General features: G+C 41.2%; 2 protein-coding genes across 2 annotated transcripts in view; both read right to left on the reverse strand.

Moving 5' to 3' along the window:
• LRIT2 (leucine rich repeat, Ig-like and transmembrane domains 2) overlaps positions 1-14,359 on the reverse strand; it is an 18,953-nt gene extending 4,594 nt beyond the window's left edge. Inside the window, exons 1-3 of the mRNA XM_026042984.1 lie at positions 14,299-14,359; positions 7,785-7,846; positions 6,634-7,415 (exon numbers count right to left, since the gene is read on the reverse strand). Coding sequence (XP_025898769.1) covers positions 6,634-7,402 — 769 coding nt within the window. The 5' untranslated portion in view covers positions 7,403-7,415; positions 7,785-7,846; positions 14,299-14,359. The remainder of the gene's footprint in view (positions 1-6,633; positions 7,416-7,784; positions 7,847-14,298) is intronic.
• A 292-nt stretch (positions 14,360-14,651) lies between these two features.
• On the reverse strand, positions 14,652-25,838 carry LRIT1 (leucine rich repeat, Ig-like and transmembrane domains 1). The gene is made up of 4 exons (XM_026043063.1): positions 25,696-25,838; positions 22,681-23,147; positions 18,859-19,164; positions 14,652-16,399 (listed from the first exon to the last, which is right to left on the reverse strand). The coding sequence occupies exons 1-4, from the start codon at positions 25,815-25,817 to the stop codon at positions 15,414-15,416; spliced, it is 1,881 nt and encodes a 626-aa protein (XP_025898848.1). The 5' UTR covers positions 25,818-25,838; the 3' UTR covers positions 14,652-15,413.
• Positions 25,839-27,716: the final 1,878 nt, after the last annotated feature.

A 27,716-nucleotide genomic window follows, 5' to 3' on the forward strand; every position in this document is an offset into this window, starting at 1 on the left:
GTGTGTGTGTGTGTGTGTGTGTGTGTGTGTGTTTTGCCTGTGTACATTTGTGTGCATATGTATATCTGTGTGCCGATGGGGGGGGGGTTGTGTTTATGTATGTGTGTGCATGTGGTTGCATTTTTGTGTGATGATGTCACTGTGTATGTATGTATGTCTCTCTGTATCCTGTGCATGTGTCTGTGTGCATAGAAGAGAAAGCGTATGTGTGTCTGTGTGTAAGGGTTCATGTATTTGTGATTTTTGTGTGTGTAGATAGTGTGCATGTAAATGCCTCCATGCATGTATAGTTAGTGTGTGTGTGTGTGTGTGTGTGTGTATGGACAGCTGTTTGTCTGTGCATTGATGTGTATGTGTGTGCATATGAAAGAGAGAGTGCGTGTGTGAGATATTTGTGGGTGTGTATATACTTGTGTGTTCATGTATGTGGAAGTTAGGAATTTGTGTCTTACTATGTGTATGTGTACATTTTGGGTGTATGTATCTGTGTCTGGAGGAGGTGTATGCTTGTGTGCATGTTTTTGTGATTTTTTTGTATATAGATGTCAGTGTATATCTGTGTGTGTGTGTGTGTGTGTGTGCGCGCACGCGCGCATATGGCTATGGCTATGTGTGCCTCTATATATGTGTATGTATGTATGCGGGTGGGGGAGTGTGTGTCAGCTTGTGTTTATATTTGTGTATGTGTGGAGGTTTGTGGTTGTATAAATACATGTGAGCCTCTGTGTGTGTGTGTGTGTGTGTGTGTGTGTGTGTGTGTGTGTGTGTGTAAGGTTTCATGTATTTGTAGGGTTTCTTTTGTGTGTGTGTAGATGTCAGTGTGTATGTGTATGTCTGCGTGTATGCTTGTATCTATGTTTTTTTGTGTATATCTGACTCTGTGTGTGTATGGATATTTGTATGTGCATTAATGTGTATGTGTGTGCATAGGAATGTGTGTGTGTGTGTGTGTGTGTGTGTGTGTGTATTTAGTTATGTGTATGTGGGAGTCAGGAATTTGTGTCTTACTGTCTGTATATGTGTATATTTTGTGTAAATATATTCGTGTCTGTGACATGGGGTGTATGCTTGTGTGCATGTTTTTTGTGTGTCTTTTATATGTAGATGTCAGTGTATATCTGTGTATATGAAAATGTGTGTGTGCATCTATGTATGTGAGCATAGGAGTGTGTGTGTGTGTGTGTRTATGTCAGCTTGTGTGCAGGTATGTATGTGTGTGCTTGGATTTTTATTTGTGTATGTGTGGATGTGGTTGTGTAAATACATGTGAGCGTGTGTGTGTGTTTGTTTTGCCTGTATATGTGTATATGTTTGTGGATTTTGTATAAAGGGAGTGTACGTGTATGCATATGGTAATGTGTGTGCATATATATATAWAAATGTGTATGTGTACATTTGTGTGCATATGTATGTATATTTGTGTTCAGATATGGCTTTGCTTATATGTATGTGTGTGCATGTGTTTGTATTTTTGTGTAATGATGTGTGTATGTGAATTTGTGTGTGCACACGTAGGAGGGTGTATATATGCCTGTGTGTGTTTACGTGTATTCTGAGCATATGTGCATGTGCTTGTGTTTTTGTGAGCGTGTGTGTGTACAAGAGTGTGTTTGTGAGGACTGTGATTTCCTGTGCACATATTTGTGATTTTATGTGTGTGAATGTGTGAGCATGTCTGTGTTTGGGGATGTGCATGCATGCTTGTGAGTAAGTGTGCAGACGTGAATGTGGTTCTTCTTGTGTGTATTATGTGAGTGTGTCTGTGCACACAGCAGTGTGCATAACTGAGCATATCTGTATATTTGTGGTGTATATATGTATGTGAGTGGGTGTAAATGCCTCTGTGTGTGCGTGCACATGCCTGTGTTTGTACACAGATGTCAGTGTTTGTACACAGATGTCAGTATGTATGTGCATGCATATGTGAATGTGTGTGTAAGCATATTGTGTGTTTTTTATATATACATATATATGTGTGTGTGTGTGCATTTCTGTGTGTGTGTCTGTGCATGCATAAGCAGTATGCATTTCTGTGTGTATTTGTGCATAGGTATGTGTGCATGTTTATGGGTGTGTAAATGTGTGCATGTGTCTTTTAATAGGCAGGGTTGTGTGTATATGTACATATTTGTGTGTGTGTGAGCATGCTCTTCTGTGTATTTGTATGTGTGTAGATGTCGGTGTATATGAATGTATGTCTGTGTATGCCTATGACTCAGTGTGTATATGTGTATGTCTCTATGTATGTGTATCATACGTGTGTGTGTATATCTGTATGGATGTTTGTATCTATGTTTTTGTGTGGAGATGCAGGTGTGTGTGGATATGTGTATTATATATGTGCATGTGTGCTTAGGAGTGTAGGTGTCTGCAGGTGTGTGTGTGTATGAGTGTGTGTTTTTGTGTTCATTTATGTATATGTATGTGCATACCTTTTGGAGTGTGTGGGAATGTATTTGTGTGTGTATTATGTCTGTGCATTTATGTTTGTGTATGTATGTTTATGACTTTGGGGGATTTTTTTTTAGGGCATGTGTGTATAGGATGCGTGCTTGTGTGTATATTTTTGGGTTGCGTGTATATGTACGTGTGCATGTATCCTTTTATATAGATGTGGATGTGTAGAGGGTGTGTGTGTGTGTGTATATATATATATATATGTACATAAGTGCATGATTGTGGTGAATATAAGCATGTATATGTGCATTTGTATAAGGGTTCATGTATTTGTGAGTTTTGTGTGTAGATGTCAGCGTGTATGTGTGTGTGTGTGTATGTATATGTCTCCATGCATGTGTAGCGTATGTGTAGGAGAGAGAGTGTTTGTATCTACGTTTTTGTGTGTAGCTGCAAATGTATATTTGACTTTCTGTGTGTGGATATGTGTATGCATGCATAGGAGAGCAGGTATATGTGTGGGCATATGTGTAATATTTGTGTGTGTATATGTATATGTGTGGGGGGTGTGGACATGTGTGTGTTTATGTCTGTGCATTTACATATGTGGGAGTTAGGAATTTGTATCTTTATGTATGTGTGCATGTTTTTGTGCATTCTTTTTGTGTGTGTAGATGTCGGTGTATATCTGTGTGTGTATGAAAATATGTGTGTGCATATGTATATGGATTTGTGTGCATATATGTCTATTTATGTGTACATAGGTGTGTGTGTGTGTCTATGCCAACTTGTGTGCATACGTGTATGAGTGTGTCCTTGTGTGTATATTCATGTATGTGTGCATGTTCCCAGTTGTGTAAATACACGTGAGCGTGTGTGTGTGTGTGTGTGTGTGTGTAGGAGTGTGTCAGTATGTGTATGCATGTGTGTATGTGTGTTTGTGTGCATATGTTTGTGGGTTTTGTATAGAAAAGTGTGTGTGTGTGTGTGTGTGTGTGTGTGTATAAATATATGTGTATGTGTAGGGTTGTGTGTGTATACTTGTGTGCATATGATGGTGTGTGTATGTGTGTGTGTATATGTATGTGGTTTTGAGTGTACATGTCAATGTATATGTGCATGTGTGCATGAATATGTGTGTGCATATATGTATGTCTGTATATTACGTTTGTGTGTATGTGCATAGGAGAGTTTGTAATGGGGTGTGTGCATTTGTGTTTATATGTACATGTATGTGAGCATGTATGTTTATGTGTGTGCTTGTACGTGTTTGTATGAGTGCATGTTTGTGCGTATTTATGTGTATGTGTAAATATATGTGTGCATATGTGTTTTTGTGTGTAGATGTATGTCTAGTGTAACTGTGAGTAGGAGTGTATCTGTGTGTGCAAGTGTGTATGAGCAGGTGTTTGTGGGTGCGTATGTGTATGTGCATGCACTTGTGTTTGCGTGTGTATATGTGTYGGTGTGTATTATAATGTGCATATAGCAGTATGTGTGTGTATGTCTCTGTGTGCGCACGTGTGTAGGTGTGTGCATGAATGTGTGCTCATGTGCATGTTTGTGGGTGTGTATCTAAATGTATGTGTGCATATGTCTTTTTTTATACAGATGTGGGTGTATACACATGTGTATGGGTACATGTGTGGGTGTATATGTGCATGTTTGTGTGTCTGTGTGTAAATGTATGTGAATAGCTGTATACGTGTATGAATATGTTTGTGTGTATATGTGTATGCCTCCATATATGTGTAGCATATGTGAATGTGTGTATAAGCGTGTGTGTGTGCGTATGTCTGTATGTGTGCATGCATCTGTGTTTTTGTGTGTAGATGAGGGGGTGTATGTCTGTGTATGGATATGTGAATGTGCATTATATGTGTGTTATATGTCTGCATATAACACACGTAGGAGTGTGCATGTATATATATATATATATATGCCTCTGTGTGTGTGTATGCATGTGTATTTGGATGTGGCTGTGTGTGTATTTGTTTTTGTGGGTATATGTATATGTCTGTGTTTTAATGTGTGTGCCTTATATGTGCATCTGTGTGAGTAGGACTGTTTATGTGTATATGCTGCATGTGTGTGCATGTGTTTGTTTTTCGTGTGTATATGTTTACATATGTCTGTGGGTTTAGGTGTGTGTACTATGTGTGTAGTAGTATGTGTGCATATGTGTCTGTGTGTGCATGTGTGCATATGAATGTGTATTAATGTGTATTTTTTGTGTGTGGGGGGGTATATACGTGTGCATGTGCCTGGGTTTTTTATATAGACAGAGATAGATAGGTGTGTGTATATGTGTGTACATGTATGAATATGAATATGTGTGTATCTATGTGTATGTGTGCACGTTTGTAGTGTGTATGAGGGTGCATTTGTGTGTACATTTGTATGTACATATGTGTGTGCATGTGTTTTTGTGTGTAGATGTCAGTGTATATGAGAATATGTGTGTGTGCTTATGTATATGAATATGTGCGCATATATGTATATCTCTGTGTATGTGTATCATATGTGTGTGTGTGTGTACGTGTGTGTAGGAGATTGTGTGTGTGTATGTGCCCTTGTGTGAGCATGTATGTATGAGTGTGCATTTGTGTTTATATTTTTGTGCACACACACTGTGTATGTAAACATATGTGAGCAGTTGTGATTTTGTGTGTATTATATGCATGTATGTGTGCATAGGAGTGCTTGTGTGTGTATGTATGTTTTTATATGGGTGTTCATTTCTGTATATTTTGTGCATATGTGTGTGTCAATGTATATGTGCACGTGTGTAGATGTGTGTGTATGTGCTTTTATGCATGTAGTGTATGTGTGGGTAGGAGTGTGTATGTATATCTGTATGTGTGTAAAGGTACGTGTGTATGCTTCTGAGTGGATGTGTATATATGCAAGTGTTAATGTGTGTGTATGTGTCTGTTTTTTAGGTGTGTATTATGTGTATGTGTTTGTGTAAGAGTATATGTGTATTTATGTCACTGTGTGCACGCGTGTATGCCTGTGTATTTCATCTGTGCATTTAAATATATATGTGCATGTGTCTGGATTTTTTGTATAGATGTGGGTGTATGGGAATACATGTGGGTTTTATGTGTATAAATCAATGTGTATATATATATGTACATGTGTTTTTGTGTGTAGATATCAGTGTATAGGGGTGTGTGTGTATGTGAAGATGTGCATGTGTATGTCTATGAATATATATGTGTATGTCTCTATGTATGTGTATCATATGTATGTGTGCAGAGGAGTGTGTGTATATGTCTTTGCATGACATGAGCACGCATTGATGTGTGTGTGTGTGAGCTTGTGTCTGTGTTTTCGTGTGCAGATGTAGGTGTCTGTGTGTGTGTGTTGGATAATATCTGTGTATGGATATGTGTATTATGCGTGTGTATGTGCCCATTGGTGTGTATGTGCATATGTCTCCGTGTGTGTGTTTGTGTGTGCTTTGTGTATATGTATGCATGCTGGTTTTTGTGTGTAGCTGTGGGTGTATGTCTTTAGGTGTGTGTATTACTTATGTGTGTGTATACAGAAGGTGTGTATATTTTTAGGTATGTGTATTATAGGTGTGTGTACATGTGCATAGGAGTGTGTGTATATGTGTGTGTACATATATGTGTATTTTTTGTGGGTGGGTGTGTATATGTGTATGTGCATGTGTATGTGTGTTTATATAGGTCTGTATGCATGTATTTCTGTGTTTTTGTGTATATGTGGACATATTCTATTGCTATATACATGTATAGATGTACACATGCACATGTTTGCACATAATAATTTGTATTTATGCAAGATATAACTACAGCCATATACACACATACGCACTGCACATTTACACACAGCCATGTACACACAGACAGAAATACATAATTATGTATTTATTATAGTGCGCACACACACACACACACACACACATACACACATATGATTGAGGTGATCTGAGAATTCTTCCATCAAGTATCATCCATGAATCTATGAATAAAACAAAAATCTCATCACAGCTGTATAAAAATGAAGCCCTGGTCTTTTTTCCCTTGGTCTGAGCTCCTCAAGTTGCTCCAGGCACTGAGCTGGCCGGAGGGCAGTGAGGTAACCCTGGTTTGGGATGCTGTCACACTCAGACCTGCCATTCACCACACACGTGGTGACCCAGCTGCCTTGAAGGCCGCCTATTCTGAATAGCTAAACCTAAATGAAATAAATGTCTGTGCTTACCATTAAATGCTCTTAGAAGCTTGTGCGCATAGGTCCACCAGACGGTTGGGGAAGGGCTGGCTTGCACATAGCAGGTCAAGGTGACATTCAGCCCCACGGGGACTGTCAGGTTGGTCTCAAGGGCTGAGGTGAGGGGCTTCATGCAGCTGTTGAGCTCCACTTCATGGAAAAACTTCCCCTCCCTGAACTTTGGGCTTGAACAAGTTAAATAAGAATTCATCAGAATAATAGGTGGGCCAATGGATTTGATAAACTGGACAAACCCCCTCAGGCGACAGTCACAAATCCACGGGTTGCCGTGAAGGGCGAGGACGGCATTGGCAGTATGGGCCATGCTCCCTTCTGCCCGCTGGCTCCTCTGGTAGACAGGCCAGCTGGAGAAGACATCCCTGGAAATGACAGTAAGCTGATTTGAAGATAGATCTAAATAGGTCAGGTTGGGTAGAAACCGGAGCGCGTGTTCAGGAAGGACATCCAGCCGATTGTGCTTCAGATCCAGTATTTTCAGTGCCGGGGTGTCTTGAAACGCTGTCCATGGCACTGAGCTTAATTTGTTCCCCTGCAACCGCAGCTCCTTCAAGGCCTGCAGGTCTTCTAGGCTCTTCAGGTGCATAACCGTGATGTTGTTAAAATTGAGCCAAAGGTACTCCAAGGCACTCACATTTGAAAATGAACCACGAGGCAGTTCTGTTAAGTGGGAGTTTTCTATCCTAATTTTTCTGATGTCTTGAGGGATGTCTTCAGGGATCTTGGTCAGCAGCGCAGACATGCAGAGTAAACTCCTGAAGAGGAAACAAGAAATTTCACCAAGTCACACACTGTTATTCATGACTAACAAACCAGTACTCTGTACAGTTCAATAAGATACATATGGGTCATTCATAACCAATACAACCTTTGGCTTGATTTTACATCCATTTTCTTACAAAGAATGCAATTATTACATAAGAATTAGTTAATATGCAACTCCATATCTGAGGAATCTTAGTATCTGCTCAAGCTTATAATACACAAGTATTAGAGGAAGCAGGAAGCATACTATGCAGCCATCTGTTTGGTTTCACTTCTCACAAGAGCAGAGAAGCTACATGGGGAATTTCCAAGGGGCTTCATTGATTAGGGAGCTAGGATTCGATATCTAGCTTTCTTACCTTCCAAAACTGTCTGCAGAACAAGAGCATCCTGTGACGCAAGACGATAGCGATGGGTTTATCTTGAGAAAGGACAGAAGAAGAAGAATGTGAAAAAAAGGGTCCATATTCTCCTTTAAGAAAGCACTGTGCAGGGTTTGCACCAAACATGCCCACAACCTCCAAGGCGCAAATCCTATTAGCTGTAATCTTCCTTGACGCAGAAATAAATCCTGCCAGGGACCAGACCCTAAGAAGACATGTAATATGGTTCGTAGCTTGTGCCAAAGTGCTAAAAATCACCTCTGGGACCACTCTCTGCATTTGTTCTCTAGCCATGGAGGTTCTGATGACAGTGTCATTTGGATGGTAATGTTGAAAGGAAATCTCAACAGGTATCTGAAGCCAAAAGTGCTTCTGTTCTCAAGCACACACAAGTAGTTAGCACAGTGACATGTTTTGTTTTTTTTAAAGCTTCGATGTTTTCATGGCATTCCTAAAAGCAGAAAAACACAGTAAGGGCCAGCCTTCATAGCTGTATTTTGGCATTTCACAGTGCCATGTTTCATGATCAGTCCCCAAAACATGACCACAGCCGTTTGCAGTGGTGCATGGTGAGCAAGAAATCCTCTGACTCTCAGTCAACACAGTTGAGAAGGCTTTTTCCTAAAATAAATCCTTGCTACCTATCCCCATTCTCAGACAATGGTACAAAATAAACCCGGCACAGTTGTAACCAGCTCTGTGTTTGGCCTTCTCTAGGAAAAGAAATATGTTTTTAAGTTCATAACTATGGCTTAATTATCAAATATGGGTGTTGTGTCATTCTTTCCAGTTCTCTGGATTCCTCTGTAAAATGTGTGGCTTTTAGCCACTTGAAAAACTCAGTTTAAATCTGTAATTTCATGAGAAGAGATTTGAAGTAACCTTTTTGCTTTTCTCCTCCTCGGAAATACCAATTTTCATTTACAATTTCTAGTGACAGGGTGTTCTCCTGGGGCCATCTAGTGTGCACGGGCTTTATTACAGTTTGCTGAAGGCATCACACCGTCGGAAAATGGGCTTAACCTCACTGCCAATAAGTGTGAAGCTGGGTCACAAATCAAGATTAGCTTGAACCTACTTAACCTCTAACCTACAGGAGCAAGGATAGAAAAATATTTATAGCGACCTGGTGTCAGCTTAGCTCTATACATGGCTTCCAGGCACGGGGCAATAACGTGGCCAGCGTAATTACCGAAGACGTAGGAGGCCGCCTAGGGCTTCTAAATCAGGGGGTGCTTCTATTTTAGCAGCAAGAGGGTCATCAGCAACGTGAACTGGTGGAGCCATCACTGGGGACACTTCTTGATTGCCTCCAGTGCACAAACAGTAGGCCAGGATTTGCAGGATAGGTCTCCTGCCATTTACATCCCTCCTACAAACCTGGAGTGAGACTCTGAAAAGCGTTCAAAAATGTTCAGAAAGTCTTTCTTGACAAAGAGCAGAGCATCACTGTGTAGTAACGGATTTATAGACAGAGTAAAAAACTAATGGAAGGCTTTCTTTGAGGAGATTTGTCCATTTTATCAGATTTGACAGGCCATTTTTTAAAATATTCTGAAATCCCATGAGTACTCAGAAGATTCACAGAATGGTTGAGGTTGGAAGGGACCTCTGGAGATCATCTAGTCCAAGCCCCTGCTCCAGCGTATCAATCATATCAATACATATCAAAATACTGCCTAAGTCAAATGTTACGAATACATAAAACAATTCAAACATAATTAAAACAAGAAAAAAAAAATCAAACAGCAGTACTTTGGAGGGGGCCTACACACTTTGCTTCTTTTCTGAGATAAACTGAGGGAATTTCATAAACTGATGCAAGGAGAGAGTTGGATCAAGAAAAATACATTGAAAAGCAGGAGGAGAACAAGAGGGAATAAACAGGGAGGAGAAGACACCAGGGCAGGGCCCTGCTCACAGGGAAAATCATGTTTAGACAGACCCTGAGGACAGACACGTGGATGGTGGTGACAGAAATGACCTTGCTACGAAATAGGAAGAGCAACAAAAGAAGAGAGAGGAAGAGCTCTCAAATACTGTAGGAAATGTCTTTAAAAAAGGACCATGTTTTCTTCTCAATGACATAACTCACAATAATTCCACCTTCTTTCAATGATAYTCCACAAAAATATGAAAATATTTGGGGAAATGTAAATTAAGGACATTTCTCTGTGACATTTCTCTGACTTTCAATAATCTCAATAATGAGATTCTGATAATTTCATTACTTCTAATCTGCCTTTTTAACCTCTGTTTACCCTCAGGCCTATTCGCCCTGTCCTCACAATGGATTTCAATTGACAGATTGGGGAAAAGCACTGAGTATACATTCAAAGGTATATGTGAAATACTGCTAACTTTCTTATCTATCCATCTGAAGCATTCTAGTGAAACTTCCAAGAGAAAATTTYAGGTAGTTGTTGTGAACTCCCTCGATCACGTCAGGAACTCCCCCTATCACGTCGGGGTCACCAGTTGTTAGCATCAGTTAGCTAATTCCARCAGATAATCTTCGAAAAAAAAATCCATTAATGTGAATATCAGATGGCCATTTGGCCTTCTGAGATAGCTCTGAATTTTTCCAATTTTTATTTCAGGATTTAGAAATTATTTAAATGGAAAACTAGCTCACRTAACTCACCCAATCTAGATCAAAATGTTACATTGTTAACACATAGGGTTGTAAAGCTTGTGATTGCTGTTGTTTCAAATGACAGAGCATGTATTGTGTAAGTGCACTTTATTATTATATTCAGTGTTAATTTGAGAAATTAATGGTGAATTGCATATCTAAATCAGATGAATTTGTGGGTAGAGAGCCTGAAAAGAAACTTAGCCCTCCAAAGAGCGCCAGCTTGCTGGTTACGCTCCACACCTATAGGACTGGGGTGAGTTGTCTCTTTAATTCAGTCCAGTTTATGTCGGCTTGTAAATTTAATGGTCACTTTTGTGATARCAGATGTCCACTCAGTTCAGCTGCTTTTTAACATCATGTGGCATGCTGGTGGAAGCCAAAATGCAGAACAAGCTGTCTAAAACCCAAGCTGTCAAAATAAATTTCCATAGAGATATTGTCCACTACTGTACTGGAAGGGGAATTTAAAAGGCCTCGCTTACTGCCAAAGCAAACACCAAGAGGGAGCGGCAATGGCGAGCGACGCAAGCGACAAGCACGCAGGGCTGCAGGAAATCAGATTCAGGCTAGTAATTGAGATTTACAGCCCACATACCAGGGCTATCACCATCTGAAATCCCTGCTCTGGAGGCTAAATGAGGTGAAGGCTGGAGCAGGGCCTGATAGTTGAGACATGATGCATGTAACGCCAACCAGTGCAGGACTGGAAAAGCAGCACTGATGAAGAACAGGCTGAAGTGAAAAGGAAAAATAGCTGCAGGGGCCATGACTTATCCAGGAAACACTGTTTGGAATGACAGTGGGTGATGCAGAACGCTGTCACTATCAAGACTTAAAGCATGACAACGTGCTTAAAAGTTGCTCACAAAGCCGACACCTGGAAAAGCCTGAGGGGAAGGCAGCCCGACCTTGGACTGCAAAGCCGCACGCACGAACGTCCTCAGCAGCGCTCAGCTCAGCTCGCCGTGGGCCCGGTCCTGCCTTGCGGGCACTGTTGGCGCCTGCGTGGCTGGCGCTCGGCCCAGCGCCCAGCTCGGCGCCGCTGCCGAGCGGGCGCCGCCGCGTGACAGCGAGCAACGGGAGCCCTGGCTCCATCCGCAGCGCTGCAGCTGCGCGCGGCACCGGCTCTGGTGCTCCCGGCCTCCCGCCCAGGTCACAGCAAGTCCTGCAAGGCCTATAAAAAAATACCTAAATTCGATTTTTAAAAGAATTTTAACTCAAAGGAAAATAATTTGGGGGCAATTCTTTTGCTCTCTTCCGGGCAACAATCTGCATTTTTTTCTCAAGGACTTGGAAGTCAGTGCAGCTCCCACTGAGGAAATTTTTTTTAGCACTGAATGATGTTTAATGACATCCTGAAGCTTCCTAGCTATTCCCAGAGCACTGTTGAGATTGAGGCACTTGGATGTCAAGTTTTCAGGGGCTTTTTAACCTCTAGGTTTTGTTTTACTATTTGAATACTTCTAAAAACATTCTTTAATGTCCATTCACTTTTGAAAATACATTGAAGAATGTTTTAATCTCATTTCTCATCATTTTTCAGTTTCTCTCTGATTTTTTCCACAGGTTTCTATATATATGTACGTGAGCACGTGGTGTCCTGCATTTTCCAGTAATTCAAAGACCTTTTAGACGAGTTTCTCTGTAGAAAGAAATAAATATTAAAGTGACCTCATTTAACAACATTACAGCCCATCCAACACATTTAAATCATATTTTGGTTATAAAGTGTTTAACAACCTGGACAATAGTTTGCATCTATGGTATTTGTTTTATACATATAACTTCAAGACAAAATCAGCACAGTTCATAAGGCTATTTGGATGCATTTTTAAAAAACTACTACCTCCTTTAACAGCTTGGCCTTGATTTTTCCATTTTATACTAATCCAGCTTTCCCCATATTAAAAGCCCCTGTGAAGGGAGGCGTTTTCCCCATTCCTTCTTCTTTGCAGGTGCTGACAGCACCTATATCCCAGCACACCATTAGATGGGTTCAAACCTCACTTCAAAAACCATTTTTCAAGATTTCTCAAGTGAGAAAGTAAGGAATGGTGGAAGAAGGAACACCTTCAAATATATATATACATTTTAAGTACTGCAACACATTTGAAATAAACCTGAAAAGACAACAAATTGATCAAAATCTTACATAAAGGGCTTATTAACAGATTAAATATTATACAAGCAGAAAGAAAAAACAAGGTAACCAAGTATCAAAAGAGAGAAAAAAAACAAAAACAGGGCTATAAATGTAGTAATTACAAAAGATGTTCAAAATGTACATAATGTACTTAGGAGAGGTTTTGGTTCTTAGAGCACATTGGTGTGGCGAACTGACTTTAAATGAGTAAGAAAATATGTTTTCCTGTCTGAACTCTAGCAGTTCAGAGAATTCAGGGGAGAAAAAGAGGGGGGGGGAGGGGAAAGAAGGGAGAAAGAGAGGGGAAAGTAGATTAAGAAAGAAGTCAAATATAGGGGAAAGGAGAAACAAAGAAAGAAGAAAAATGAAAAGAAAAAGAAAAAATACCCCCAAGAAAAAGAAAAAAATACTCCCAAAAAGAATAAAAAGGCGAAAAAGAAAGGGGACCGAAAAAGAAAGGGGACTGAAAAAGAAAAGGGATTGAAAAAGGAGAAAAGAGGAAAAAGTAAAGAAAGAAGAAAAAGAAAAAAGGAAAGAAAAAAAAGGAAACAAAAAAGGAGAAAATGAAAAGGAAAAAGAGAAAGGACAAAAGAAAAAAGCAAAAAGAAAGAAGGAAAAATGAGAGAAGAAAAGAAAGGAGAGATAAGGAAGATAAATACTTTTCTCTTTTACATTTTTTTTCTTTTTTATCTCTCTTTTTACATTGCTCATTCCACTATAAATCTGGCCCAGAGCCTCACATTTCACATTTCCRGCAGAGAGGTTGCTCTTAAGTAGCAGATGTTCAGATGCTAAAGTCTTTTGCTTCTTCTGTGCGTGAGTATCACCATGGGAAAATTTAAAAAAGAAATAATTGCATTTGTTTTATTTGGGAACACTATTTATTCAAAGTGCAAAAGGTGTTCAATAAAGTTTGTAAAACCTCACACGTTCATGAGCATCGCAGGGAGGCGCGTTCCTCTCCCCTCCTCGCACGCGCAGGGCAGCGTTGCCGTCGGCCCGGCCTCTCCTGGGGGACTGTGCCGTTCTACCTCCAAGACAAACTCTAAATATCACCTCAGGAAATGCAGTTGTATAAATAAACAATAGAGTTATCATTTGCTATATACTTCATTGGGTAATCTACTGGGCTAAATTACAGCATACTGCAAAATGTTATTTGTACCTAGCAATCTATACAGTCCACTGAGGGAAGTGGGATTTAAGTATTATATACAGGAATTGACAAATTATTCCAGCACAGGAGAATTCCCTTATCATTAAAGTAAGGAACATAGGGAATGCATACAGAAACTATTATTATGTATCCCAGGGAGCTGGTAGCTAGGCTGAGATGGAACGATTCATTTTTTTTCCCATCAGACCAAGGAACCTGACATAACTGAAATCTTTCTGGACAAAGAGGACTTGGAAAATCTGTACTGGGATCCATCTCAGACGGTGGATTTTCTTAACTCACATTGTAGATACACATCCAGAATAGGCATGTAGATATATTTACAAATACACATTTCAAAACAGTTCAAAAGGACTTCACCAGTTAACATTACAGCCTGGCTGGATTCCTCCTGTTCAACATTTGGCAGAATGTGTATATTTTCTTCATGAACRTATTTATTACAAATAGAAAACGATTAAATTCAACATCTGTACACAGGGGTTGGAGTGGAACATTAACAACTGGGAAATCTTCATGATAAAGCACTCACATCCAAATTCCAGTAGATTTGCAGGACTTCGCACTGATCAGTTTGTGCTGGTTGTGAAAGTACTTTTAGTTGATTCTAGGACATATTTTTAGGGCCCTTGAACACACAGAATGCTGGAAACCCATCCGTGAGCACCGAGACCACRCCACCAATGGCTGACGTAGGCTGAAGTGTAAGCAGGTAAAGGCCTTAGCGCTGCGTCACTGGCACGAGCTCTGCACRGAGCAGAGGCTTTTGGTGCCCAAAGCACAAGCAGCCAGGGAGCCAGAGGRCTCTTCTGTCTTCACTGCTAGTTTCACCAGGAGAGCTGGCAGCCACCATGGGGCTGCTCTGGGAATTTGCTTATGAGCAGCCTAATGCAGCTTCATCCAACATAGTTACAAGCCATTACAACACCCACACACGATTTTCAGAACAGCCTACYGTGTGGTTTTAGCTAGCACAGCCGAAACAAAACATCCTCTACTAATTACAGCACTGCAGCAAGTGACAGCTACGCCTGAAAGTGGAAGACCTGTGGGATACTGTTGTTCAAGCCACAACAAAAGGAAAGCATGGTTAGGATCAAAATGTTCTCACAAAACACTCCCTATTATGTAGTCTTAGGAGGGGATAGGTATTTTTGTCTTTTGATTTGTATCTCTGCACATTTGTCTGAACTCAGAGGGTGGGTGTACCAGATAAGACCATCAATCTTCACGTTTATACATACACTTATATTCAAATCATTAAATTCTCTCCAGGCCGTCAACCTGAAGAACTTCAAAAAGTCTGAGCATACTGCAGAGCAGATAYTAAACAACAGTGGACATCATGCACTCAAAAATGTTGCTTATTGTTCTCACACTCAGTGTGCACATCTCATTTTGCAAAATAAAGAGTCACCCAGGAGAACACGGATGGTATCACACAAGGTTTTGATCAGGTACAAAACAGCAAATCCCAATATGTTCCTGTAAGCTTGGGTGCCATCAGTGCTTTGCACCCTCCTCCAGAGTGTGTCAGGAGACACTAGCACTGACACAACGCCTGCAATGTTAGGTCTGTAGAACAGAGTCACATATAGAGCCATGTGTGTTTCACAGCTAACAAGTTGACAACTAACCTTGTTGCAATCAACAAAAATATTCATTAGGTTGCCCCTCTATCTTCGGTATTGCTTCTGAGTCCACACTTGAGCGGGCAGAGAGCAGCCTGTTAGACTCATCTGGGGTATGTCTAGTCAAGTATTCTCCTTCGACCCCTTTTGCCTTGGCCCCGGGTGACAGGCTTTCAAAGGTGACATAGGAGTCCTGAATTTCCTTGGGTTTCCGCACGAGGCACTTTTTGAAGCGCCTTTTCAGTGCTCCGCAGCAGACCACCAGCGTGAGGGGAAGGGCAATGACGCAGGCCACGCTGATCACCACCACATTGATGAGCTTCTGCGTTCCCCCCGCGCTGGCAACTTCGTCTGTGGAAAATATGATGCATTGCTCCTTCCTGGGGATCAGCCCCTTCACGCAGACGCACATGATGTATTTGGTCTTCGGCAGCAGCCCGTAAATGGTGACCTTGGTCTTCCCTGGCTCCACGCTGATCCGCCGCATGTCTCTCTCTCCAAAAATGGCATAGAGGACACTGAACACTGTCGTGTTCTTTGCCAGAGGCGCCTTCCAGGCCAGGGTGACGCTTTGGTCGGTGTCCCCTAACACTCTCACTGACCTCACGATTCGCTCCGGCTCGGGCTGTCCGGTAGGTGGACTCACCAGGAGGTTTTGTGAGTTGCTGTTCTGCGCCCCGTTTTGGAGGATGAGGTTCTCTTCAGAGCCTGCTCTGGCTCCCAAGGTAGGTATAGTGGAGGTGGTGATAACGTACCTGGCCACTAGCTTGTCGTTGTAGGCAGCTGCCTCCATCCCACTCGCCTTTGCACTCCAGACACCATTGGCATTAGAGCTGGGGTCATCCGTGCTCTCCGCATCCGTGATGATGAGGGATATGAACGCCTCTGTTGCCCCCAGGAAATTCTTTGCTTTACAGATGTACTCGCCAGAATCAAGATAGGAGACCACAGGCAAGCCCAGAATAGACCAGCTCATCCCATCACTAGAAATTTCTTGGTGAACTGAGAGTAAGGAAAAGGGCAAAATAAAAAGTCAATCAACAACAAAATTAGTATTTTTTTTTAAATCAAGTTTCAATCAGCCAAATATCAGCTCGATACAGCACAATTGTTATTTCTTTTTGTCAGCAAGTAGGCTACAAAATCAAAGTAAACCAAAGGAAAGAACATAAACCCTGAAATCAAGATATGCTGCAATTTACACTGCTTCAAAGCCAATGGTTGTGAGGTATCTCATACTTTTTTTTTTTCTGCTCCAAACAGACATACAAATTGAAAATAAACAGAAGAGGTTCTTCCATTTTCAAGAAAAAAAAAAAAGAAGTTGAAAAGCTCTTATGTACCTACAATACATAAAACAGTGGAGAATGGGATGTAACACAGCCTAGCAGAACAATAAATGCACTTTATCATAGGAAAAAAAATAAAGTGGAGAATGTGAATCATATGTGGAAAAGCCCCTAAAAATTGTATGTGGATTATAAGGAGAAAAGTGGTTGAAAAACAGTTTCCTTTTTACTCTGAAATTATGGTTGGTGTTTATATCAAGCCAACCACATGGAAGTGTGATCTCTTAAAAAGTTAGACAGCTCTATTGAGCTATAGGTATGTAGTTGAATGTTGATTTTCTCTCCTAGTTTGCCAGGAGGCTACATCAAGCTTTATTTTTACCTTTTTCTATTTTCTATTTGTGTGTGTGTGTGTGTGTGTGTGTGCACGCACACAGGGGACAAGTTGTGAAGAGATGGGATTATGGAGAAGGGAATATTTTCTTTATTTAACCAGCCTCCTTTGGATGAGCACTTACCACCTCTGCCCTTCACTATTGAAAGGTAAACCAGGGAGAAGCCTGAAAGGCAAAGATAAAATAGGATGCAAACGTCCCCAGAACCTGGGTGAGTGAGGTCAAGTTCAAGATATGAATCAGGACTCATTTTAATGGAAGCGAAATACAAGAGCAGAAGATGTTATCTTTTGAGTACAATTATTATCTGAACAGGAATTTAAAAAAAAAAAAAAAAAAAAAAAAAAAGGCTCTCAGTCTTCCTGTGGTACTTCCCCTTCACATGCAGACTGTGCACTATTTCTCACCTCTTTCTATTCAGAATCACCATTTTAAAGAGCTGCATTACAGCACTTGTACAGAAGCTGCTGTTGCTGAGAAACTATGTATATTTGCAAGCAACTTATTATTGAAAAATACTAAACTCAGATTCCACGAGGCACAAAATACATCAATCTTGATTGTAGCCCAAAGTAAACTCARCAAATGCTTTGAGGAAAGCTTTCTATGATTTACTTTCTGTGTCTCACTTTCAAGTCTAGAATACACCTTTGAAGAAAATGGGACTTTATCATTAGAAGGAGTTGCTCCACACACAATGGAGCCCCTAAAATGTTTATTACAAATGGGTCCACTGCTATGAAAGAAAAACCCTCTCTCCCTCTCGGTTTTTGCGGCACCAAGGAACCCAGTAGCCCTTTTAGGACCCAACACTAGGTGATCAATCAGCTGGGTTTACACTTGCTGTGAAAGTTATGGYTGGACTCATGAGACTGTAACATCTGTGAGGTGAGACATCATATCCTGAGCTAAGATCCCTAAGGGCAAAAGTCAGTGGTGACTGACTTGAATACAGCAAAGATTTCTTCCCTAAGCAACTCATGTACTGAAGGACTAACTCACCTTGCAATTTTGTTCTTTATCAATCTTGTGAGTGGAAATGAAGACACAGTTGGTCACAAAGACAGTAGTATTTGAAGGCTTCCACCACAAAAGCGGAAAGCACAAAACGGGGAGCTGGTCAGCACTTTTTTCCTCCAGAATATTTCACAAAAGAGCTCTTGTGAATCCACCAAAAATGATTCATTCCATGGTCTCATAGCAGTTCAGTGGCTATCCTTCTTCTCTTTTAATATGCCTGTGCCTTAGTGGTGCATTTCTGCAACACTTCCTTTTCTGCTACTGTTTATCTGAATCTCAGTTGAACTCTCTGACAGAGATAAGCACTAACTGATTAATAGAAGCTCTCACAAATCCATTAAATGGTTAAGAGGGAGTCTCCTCATGGAATGACTAACTTTGGGTTGCTTCATACTCAGCTGGACATATTGCCTTTTTCCAGTTCAAACAGATTTGCTGAAAACCATCTAAATTATCTCACCACCATGTAATTGCTGTGAGACAAAACTAAAACAACTCTTCCGTGCGACAGTTCAACTATATTAATCTGATGACATTCAGGTCAATATATGAGTAATTTTAGAGTCTGGGGAAAAAATCACAATACTAGAGTGAATTACAATCTTCTTTTTGCACCATGTTTTTGGTCTCTTTTTAGCGAGAAGGATCTATTGTCCTTTTTTCTTTCTGGAAGCTCCCACGTGCTGTACAGTGAATAGGAAACACAGGTACAAGCCCCACCGAGTTGCCATGAAAACAGACACGAGGCCAAACCTACCTGTGCCGTTCAGCTGAGCACCGTCAGCCCTTCTCCAGCTGAGCTCGGGAACGGGCACGCCTGTCGTCCCGCACCGCAGCAAGACGGTGCTGCCCAGGATGGTCTTCACCTTGGCCACCGATGTGTGCACAACGGGGCTCTGACACTTGCGCAGCTCCACCTGGCTGAAGGCGACTCCCGCCAGACTGCGGGGCGTGGAGCACTTCAGCCGGGGCTCTATGAACGCGATGTTAGGCGACTGGAAATTCAAGAAATGCACCATCTCATATAGACTGCAGTCACACACCCAAGGATTGTCTTGCAAACCTGTCAAACGAAAACAGAKCATTAAGTCACTCCAACAGTGCAGGACAGCAAATTCAGCTAGCTGTGGAGGGGATTGGATTGTTTCTTTTTCTTTTTTTTTTTTGCTATACCATCCAGCATAACAAAGAAGTGGAATCTCTTCCTTAGACAGGTGAGGAAATTCCTGTCATTGGTGATTTTTGAAATACTAGCCAGATAGTCAGGCAATTGTCAGGCCTGTGATAGCTATAGGTGATCCTACTTTAAGTCTCTTACAGTCCTGTTACTCTGTTTCTTTCATTATTTTAGGATTCAGGTGTTTTTCCTGCAATGTTAGTTTACATTGTATAAGATAAACGTTTTAGGGAATAATTTTTTTTTAAAAAACACTATTTTAGGATTAAAATGGAGTATATTGAAGAATACACTTCTTTTGAGAGTTTCGCAATGTTTCCCATTTTCCCTACTGTCTCAGTGCCAACAGAACTCACATTGCACAAAAAAGAGAGGGATATTACTAAAAACAGCTCTGTGAAGACGGTAGAGAAAAAGCAAACCCAGAATTAGTTCATTGCACATCCATGAACAGAGGTTGCTGCAGTCTGGTAAAACGTATATGCTATTGTACTTAAAAGCCCTCGCATTCCCATGTGATACAGCCAGTTAAAGGTTTCCAACRATTTGGCAGCATTGGTGCGAGGGAGGTTTGCATCACCCAGCCCCAGCCACATGCTCAAAGGCCAAGCACACAGCACCGCTGCCCTCAGCGCCCGGCCTGCTTGGCACGAGCCGTGCTCCTTCACGGGACGCTCCGCTCCATCCTCCTCGCAGGCAGGAACACCCTGGGACCAGCCTGCCTGAAGGGAAGCAGTCTGAACACGTATTCCCCTAACCACCATGAGGAAGGGAAAGGCTGCCCGCCCACTCCCATATTTCCACTCCGGTTCCTACCTGAAGTGCTGCCGCAGCAGCTACGCAAGCAGTAGGTTTTTACACAAGACACATGAGTTTTGACACAACTACAGGGCAACACCACAAGACTCTCTGATATCAGGGGCTGCTTGATTCTGCTAGAGGTGTAGAGGAGATCAAAAGCCACTGATGTCTCTAGTAAACTTGTCTAGAGACTGCTAAAATAAAGTTTATATCCTTCCATCTACCCATCCTGGTCTTGCAAGAGGGTTGAAAAAGTGGCAGGCTTAGTAGCAGTGCCCTTCTTATAAATGAGTAGGTTAATGTAAGGAGACCATATAAAGATCGAAACTTCAGAACGTGGCTTTGTTGTTTTATGGCATTTTTGTTCACTGCATATTTCTGACTTCACAAGCTAGGTAACACTGTAATTTATTCCAGATACGCTGGTGAAATAATCACTTCTTCTTTGCTGATGCTTTAGTTACTGTGCTGAAATCATCATGGATTAAATAACCAGTAGAGCTATTCCTTGTGACACTTTACAATATTCCCTCTGAGATTTGCTTTTTTCTCTGCAGTTAGAATGAGAATCTCAGACAGGTGGGAGGAAACCCTTTGACTTCCCACCAGTGCGCTGACACATCCTCTTTTGCTACCACTGTCTGAAAAATAGGCTAGTTTCTGCTTTTCCTGCACCCCTTGTCCTGTCATTCCCCATTCTGGTAAGCTCTGTCCTTCCTGGCTGCCTCTTTGTGGGAGAATAAAGGAGCTTTCAGCCAGGCAGGGCTGGAAGTGCTGGGGTGCAGAGGGGCCGGCTGTGCTGGGCTCTCCCCCGGCACCCATTCCTGCCAGCTGGTGACTGGGGGGCTGCATCATCCTGATGCACCTTAGAGAAAGAAAGGGACTGGGCTGACTCTTTACTGTTAATAATCCATTTAAATGACCATGAGAAACAGTTATGAGCCAAAAGAAACAGAAACACGCAGCTGCTYTCCAGTTCTGCTCCTCCAAGGGATATGCATTTCATGCCCCTGGGCACCTGGCATGGCAGCAGGACAGGACTTAGCACCAGGACTCTATCTACCACAGGAACTTAAGGAAGCATTTCTTCACTGTGAGGGTGACAAAGCCCTGGAACAGGCTGCCCAGAGAGGTTGTGGAGTCTCCTTCTTTGGAGATCTTTAAAACCCGCTTGGATGCAGCCCTGTGCCACGTGCTCTAGGTGACCCTGYGTGAGCAGGGGGGTTGGACTCGATGACCTCTGAGGTCCCTTCCAACCTTGGGCATTCTATGATTCATTCTATGATTCTACCTTACAACAGGAATCTCAACATTACACTTATTTGTCTTTATGACCTTTTTTTTCTTCTTTTTTAAGATCCTGGTGCAAGCTACTGATGTGCAGCTGGCTATGCAAACACTCAGGTTGGTCAGAGCACCAACACATGATCCTGACAAAATACCCTCATAATCCATACTGAATGCAGTAAGTTTTACATGTAACCTGGCATGTATGACCTATGGTACTGTCTTGTCATGCCACAAATAAAATGGGCAATCTTTAAGCTTTGGCTTATAGAGTCTGATGCTACACTTGGCACCTGCTCCTCTTCTAATGCTAAGCAAGCCTTAAAAACATCTGCTTAGGACATGAGAAGCTTTGGAGGCAGCAGTTTCTTTTCAAAGTACTGGATCTCTCTCTCTACCACACTGTGATTTTAAAACCTTTGCCTCCCCTAAGTTTATGCAGAAAACCAGCAGCAGCAGCAGCATTTCTCTGAGCTATGAATGGCCTTCCCAGAGTAAGGCAGCCTTGTGCTGAGATAATCAGCAAGTGCCTGAATTCCCATCCAGCCTGTGGCGGCTGACGATGCAAACACAGACACGCACCCCCCGGGTAAAACAGCACTGACAAAGCTMGGTCAGTCTATATCAAACAAGGACAGCAGATGGCAACTACCCTGGACCATCAGCAATCTGACATGAATTTGATSCAGTACACTGTGGCTAAAAGGCTCAGTTGTAATCCCCCAAACTACTAAACATGCTCAAAACTTCATTTGGGGATACTGCAACTCAGAGGATTCAAGACAGCCATCTGTGCCATACTCTGACACACAAAAAAAATGATACTTCTCCACAGTCATACTCTGAAGAGCCCAGAACTGCCAACACAAAGAGGATTCCTACATCTTTATACCTGAATTTGGATGTAATAAGTGTCTGTCTTTTTATTTAACAATGCTAAAAAAGTGACCAGCTCTACAGTACTTATTGTTAGAAAACAACACATCAATGATTTGTGTTTCTCTTAAAAATGTCAGTGTCAGTAAATAAGTAAGGGTTTGAGGAAGCATCACTAGTTTTATGTCACAAAGATTTAAGCAAGTGACCAAATTTTTGGTGTAATGAACTGTGCAGGGTGCCTAAGGTGAGAGTGTTAAAACATAAATGGATTCCCACTAAAAATATGYATCATTCTGAGAAATTGCTAATGCAGATTTTGCATGGGATATTAAATTAGTCCAGAATGTGGTACAGTAGCCACTGTCAATAAAAATGCTACAATAAGATTTGGATCTCATCCTTTCTGGCCCAGGCAAAATCAATCATTTCTCTTACCTAGGATGATCTTGGAGTTATCATTAGGAAAGTAAGGAACTGCCTGCAGGTTGGCCCAGGTGGAAATAAGGGTTTGAGGAAGAGTCATCAGTTTATTGCTGGACAGGTCCAGGTAGGTGATATTCTTGATATAACGAGCAGCATCTGRGGGGACTGAGGTGAGTTCGTTGTTGTGCAGATCCAGAAGCCTCAGCTGGGGCATGTCAGCGAGGGCTTCCCACGGGAAAGATATTAAGTCATTTCCATCCAGCCTCAGCTCCTGTATGCGACGGAGGCCCTTGAAGGTGATCACGCTGAGGCTGGCCAAGGAGTTATAGGGCATCCAGAGGTACTCCAGGTTGTGGAGTGAATGCAAGGCCTCCCCTGGCACCCTCCTGATGGCTGTCTTTTCTATGCGAAGCTTGGAGGTGTCTACAGGAATATTCACAGGCGTGAGAGTCATYTCGGGATCATTACACAGCACAGTCCTGGTGGGGAAATGCAAATACAGACCTTGTATGAGTTACTTATATTTTGAAACATTTTTATTTAAATACAACGTTTAGATCTGCTTTTCTTTTTTTGCATGARCCTTATTTTCTTTATATCTTACCACCCAAATAAAATCTATATATCACTAATGTAATTTCATTAACTTGCCATAATTTGCACATACACGGACCTTTGGGAAATGGTTGCAGGGCTCTGCCTCTGTTGGAGTGGCATGAGGCTGAGCCCAGCCTCTACAGCCTTCCTTTTGCTTTCAAAAATTTTTAGGGCACTTATGACAGACAGTGATAACATTCATACAGAACACAGGATGTTAGTTCATGTTAAAATAAAACGCTCCACAAACTCTGCCACAAGTGGCATATTAAAAGAAGCCTCACGGAAGCGTGGGATGGGAGGAAGCAACGCAGATTAAATACAGCACAAGATCTCTGGTTCATGAAACAAGGATAAGAAAATAACTAACAACCCACTGTAAATACACTACATCAACTGCTGCTTCACTATGAATTAGTCTACATTTTTCAGAGATAGGGCAGTTCATTTCACTGCAGTCACATATAATTAAGAGAGCGAAAGCACAGAGAACTAACTGAAAAATGCTATGTGAAAGCAGGGTATATTTGTGGGACTAAATTGTTCCTTCTCATTTCAAATTCTGAAAAATCTCATGATGTATTTTTTTGCAGCCTTCATACACAAAAATATGACTTTGACTTTGTCAAGAGGTGGAATTGCAGATAACCATGGGGAGTGAAGGGAGACAAAACAGGCCTCTCACACTGTATTTTAATTTGCCTATCAGCAAAGACAGAAAGGCAAATTCTTAACAAAATACAAAGTTACAAAATACTACCTTGCAGAAGGTACCAGGTCAGATAAGCATGTTCCGCTCCACATGCTAAACAAGGTACCACAAAAGATGTAGTGCAATCAGTCAAGCACCATTTTCTTATCATACTGCTTTGCTGATAAACACAATACTGCAAAGCTGCCAAAACCAGATTGGTTTTGGCTGAAAGCAATCGTTCCTCTATCAGCAAAAATAAACATGACCACTCAGCTGCTCATGCAAGTTTGCAGGATTTAAATCCTTTTTGAGCCTTCAGTTAAAATTGGTAATTTATAATAAAAACACAGTACATGACTTTCATCCAGCACCTCTATGGTGGCTTTAAGTCCTGCCCACCCTCAACTGAAAGCTGAAATATTGAGAAAGAACAAAAGGTATAAAATATGAAAACCCCAGAGATCTTCTTTCAATATAACTTTGTGTGTGTGTGTGTGTGTGTATAGCCATAACACCAAATTTCAATAGAGACACTATTGCAGCAAGGCAGGATGCTCTAATGCTTCTCATCATGTCCCTATACTGCGTCAGTGAGCACTGAACAATTAATCTATGAGATAATCTCCTTCTTCTAGTGAGAAATATGAATCATAATGCAGAAAAAATAGTGACATTATGTTCCTTAGGGGACCTATGGGCATGAGCATTTTTATGTATTTTATAAAATGCACTGCAGCTTTTTTTCCAGTCACTGAAAGGAAATTTCACCAGGAACTACGACATTTATGGAGGAATAATAGGTTGTCTCACAATTGCCCTCCCTTTTTGACAGTTACAGACTGCCTGTGTCTCTACCATGCTTCTGCATGTGTTATTAAATCCATAGTATTGCAGGAAAAAAACAAGACAGAGATCATTTCATGAGGATCCAAAGCGGAGCGGACAGCCTTTCATTCCTATCCTGTAGTCTTCTCTGGAAAAAGTATTTCTTCCAAAGGAGTTTGCAAATACTCTCTGTGAAAAAAACTGTTCTACTATGAATTGTACATGATAAAAAAAAAAAAAAAAAGCCTAAATTTCATTAAATCACATCATTACTTTCCAATTACACTTCAAAAAGATTTTTTCATTGAAGTCCTACGCAGCCTTCTCTGTCTAATGGCGCTGCACTCTGAAACCAATGCCCTCTGGTCTTGCTTCCAAGTTTCCACTCTGTGAATTACCTTACCTTCTTATCAYTACCTGTATTTTTGTTTCAATCACATCTAGGGTCTATTTCTAGTATTGTAAAAACTTCCACTGAAGATTTTTTTATGCAAACAGAATGGATTGCAGTTTTTCATACCACAATATAAGTCAAACATGGCTACATTTAGAAACAAACCAGCAGAGCAGAATAAAATTTTAACCAGCATTTTCAGAATGGACATTTAAAAAAAAAAAAAAAAAAAGGAAATTTTGTTTGAATTGCATTCCTTTTTGTCTTTGCATCACTAGCAATTATGGTGGTTCTGTTCTTGCAGAGGAGATGCCCAAATGCTTTCCCTGAAATCAGCTTACTGTGTTTTCAGAAGCTAATCCTCGGCAAATAAAGCTAGAGCGCAAAGCGACTGGAAAAATAACAGACATGAAGTCCGGCCACAATATTGTCTCCTCCAAGCATCCTCCCAGAGCAGAACAAATAAAAACCCAGCAATAAACAAACCSCCCACCATCCCCAGAGAATATCAGCCTACCTGCTTTTTGTCCCTTCGCTGAGGCTATGGAAGGTGCAGCTACACTGAGACGGACAAGAAGCGCCAGCCCGAGGCAGCCCTCCAAAGACTAAGCAGCAGAGCAAACCCACCGGGATCCACATCCTTGTCACCCGGGCATGAGAAGGACACCTAGATACTAGACAAAGCAAACGGTTTTGCCTTTTGTTTTATCCATTGACTGGTCACATCTTGTTAACTGCCTTTCGTTTTCAGCCRCGCAGTGATCTTCCAGCCCGCGCTGAGTACATCAGATAAAAAAGGATAGGCAGGGATTAAGGATGGGGACTTGAGTTATTTTCATGAAGGTGCTTATTGCTTCCTGGAATCATACTGACAGTGTTTCTTCCCTTAGGGAGCCACGTCAAACAGGGCTCCTCGGGAAATCTGTGGCTCTTGCATGAGACAAAAACAAACACGCTTTTTGGGGACCTGCATCAGAGGCAAGATAAAYGTAATCTGACCAGGAATTAGAAACAAATTGCTTTCTTACAGTGACTTTGGGAATACTTAAAAAGAGTTTCCCACATTACAGGAACTTAAGCTTCCTATATAATACATATATTGAAAATATATAACAATATTACCCAAAGATTTTTTTTTTCCCCTAAGTTCCTAGTTTAGTCAAGGAATTATTTAACTGCTAGTAACATCTGTATAGTAATAAATGAAAAAATATAGGAAATACACATATACTCCAGTTTATTTGAGGTCTAGCACATGCCTGACCAGTGACCACTGTGGGCTCATTTGCTGATACAGCAGATCTCAGACAAGGGACCACTTTCTAGGATCCCCAACCTATCTATGGCACAGGAGAGCTTCAGGAATACTGARCAAAACTTCATTCTGTCTTTATCATCGTTCTTTCCTGGGCATCAAACTATTTTTAACCACACTTCTTTGAGATAATGTTTTCCTAATTATTGGCAAAGAYAGGCATAACAAAAAACCTGACTCAGAAGACATATATTTTCAACAGTCTGCAGCTAACTCCAGAGAACACAATACATGTCAGAAAAGTAGAGCCTAAATATGCACAATACAACTCTTGAGAGATTGCTGTGTTAGATGGGAGTAGAATCAAATTCATACTAATAAGGCTATCTGATGCTTATAAAAGCTATTATTTCTATTGAGTGAGAATGTATATAAACCACTGTCACAGCAGTTGTGCAACACTCCTCTAAAAGTCAAAGTCTTTGGAGAAGCTAATAGTCAATTACTTTCAACCTTATCAGACTGCTTCTCCCACACTTCACAGCTATATTGCATTATAGCTTTGGCAGGAAAAAAAAATGACCCCAATATTGGACATAAAGCAGAAAAGGTAAATGGTAACGGTAATGAGGAATGATGGAATGGACCTGAACAAGAGCAACCTAGCAATAAAACACTAACCAGAAATCACTCCTTCAGAGATACTTTATGAAAATGTTTCTCTTCTGGTTCTGTAACACTGCAAAGCCTCAATGCCTGGCATAGGTACAGGGGTGAGTCGAAGATGCCCTACTGTGTTTTTTGGTTTAGATTGTTCCTATTGTTTCCTATTGTTTCCTATTTTAAAACAGGAGCAATTCTAGTGAACTCCTGGATGCCCTTAACCCAGCAGGAACTTTGCCATCAACTTCATCCAGAGAAATGGGGGTGTAGGATAAAATACAGCAGAAACCACCTGGCATTCCTGTGCTGAGCTCCCATTTGCCTTTCACCACCAGCCATGTCCACCTCACATTCCATCTTCCTTTTCTTCAACCAAGATGAGAGAAGACGGGGGAAAAATACCAAGTACAATAGCAACCACACAGTACAAGCACAAGGATTTCCTCTAAAAAGAGGTTTTCTATGATCTTAATTTATAGCCACATTAGTGAGGAAAAGTGTCCTCCCAGTTTTTCTGACAATGCTTCAAAGCAGCCACGGCTGTTCTTCCCACCTCTTGCAGCCAGCCATCCAAATTCAGATTTTCCTGGGGGTCTTTTTGGAGGCCCAGTTGTATACTC

The sequence above is a fragment of the Nothoprocta perdicaria genome, unplaced genomic scaffold (genome assembly GCF_003342845.1).
Source record: "Nothoprocta perdicaria isolate Ctin4 unplaced genomic scaffold, notPer1 scaffold_32, whole genome shotgun sequence".
NCBI classification, from domain to species: Eukaryota; Metazoa; Chordata; class Aves; order Tinamiformes; family Tinamidae; genus Nothoprocta; species Nothoprocta perdicaria.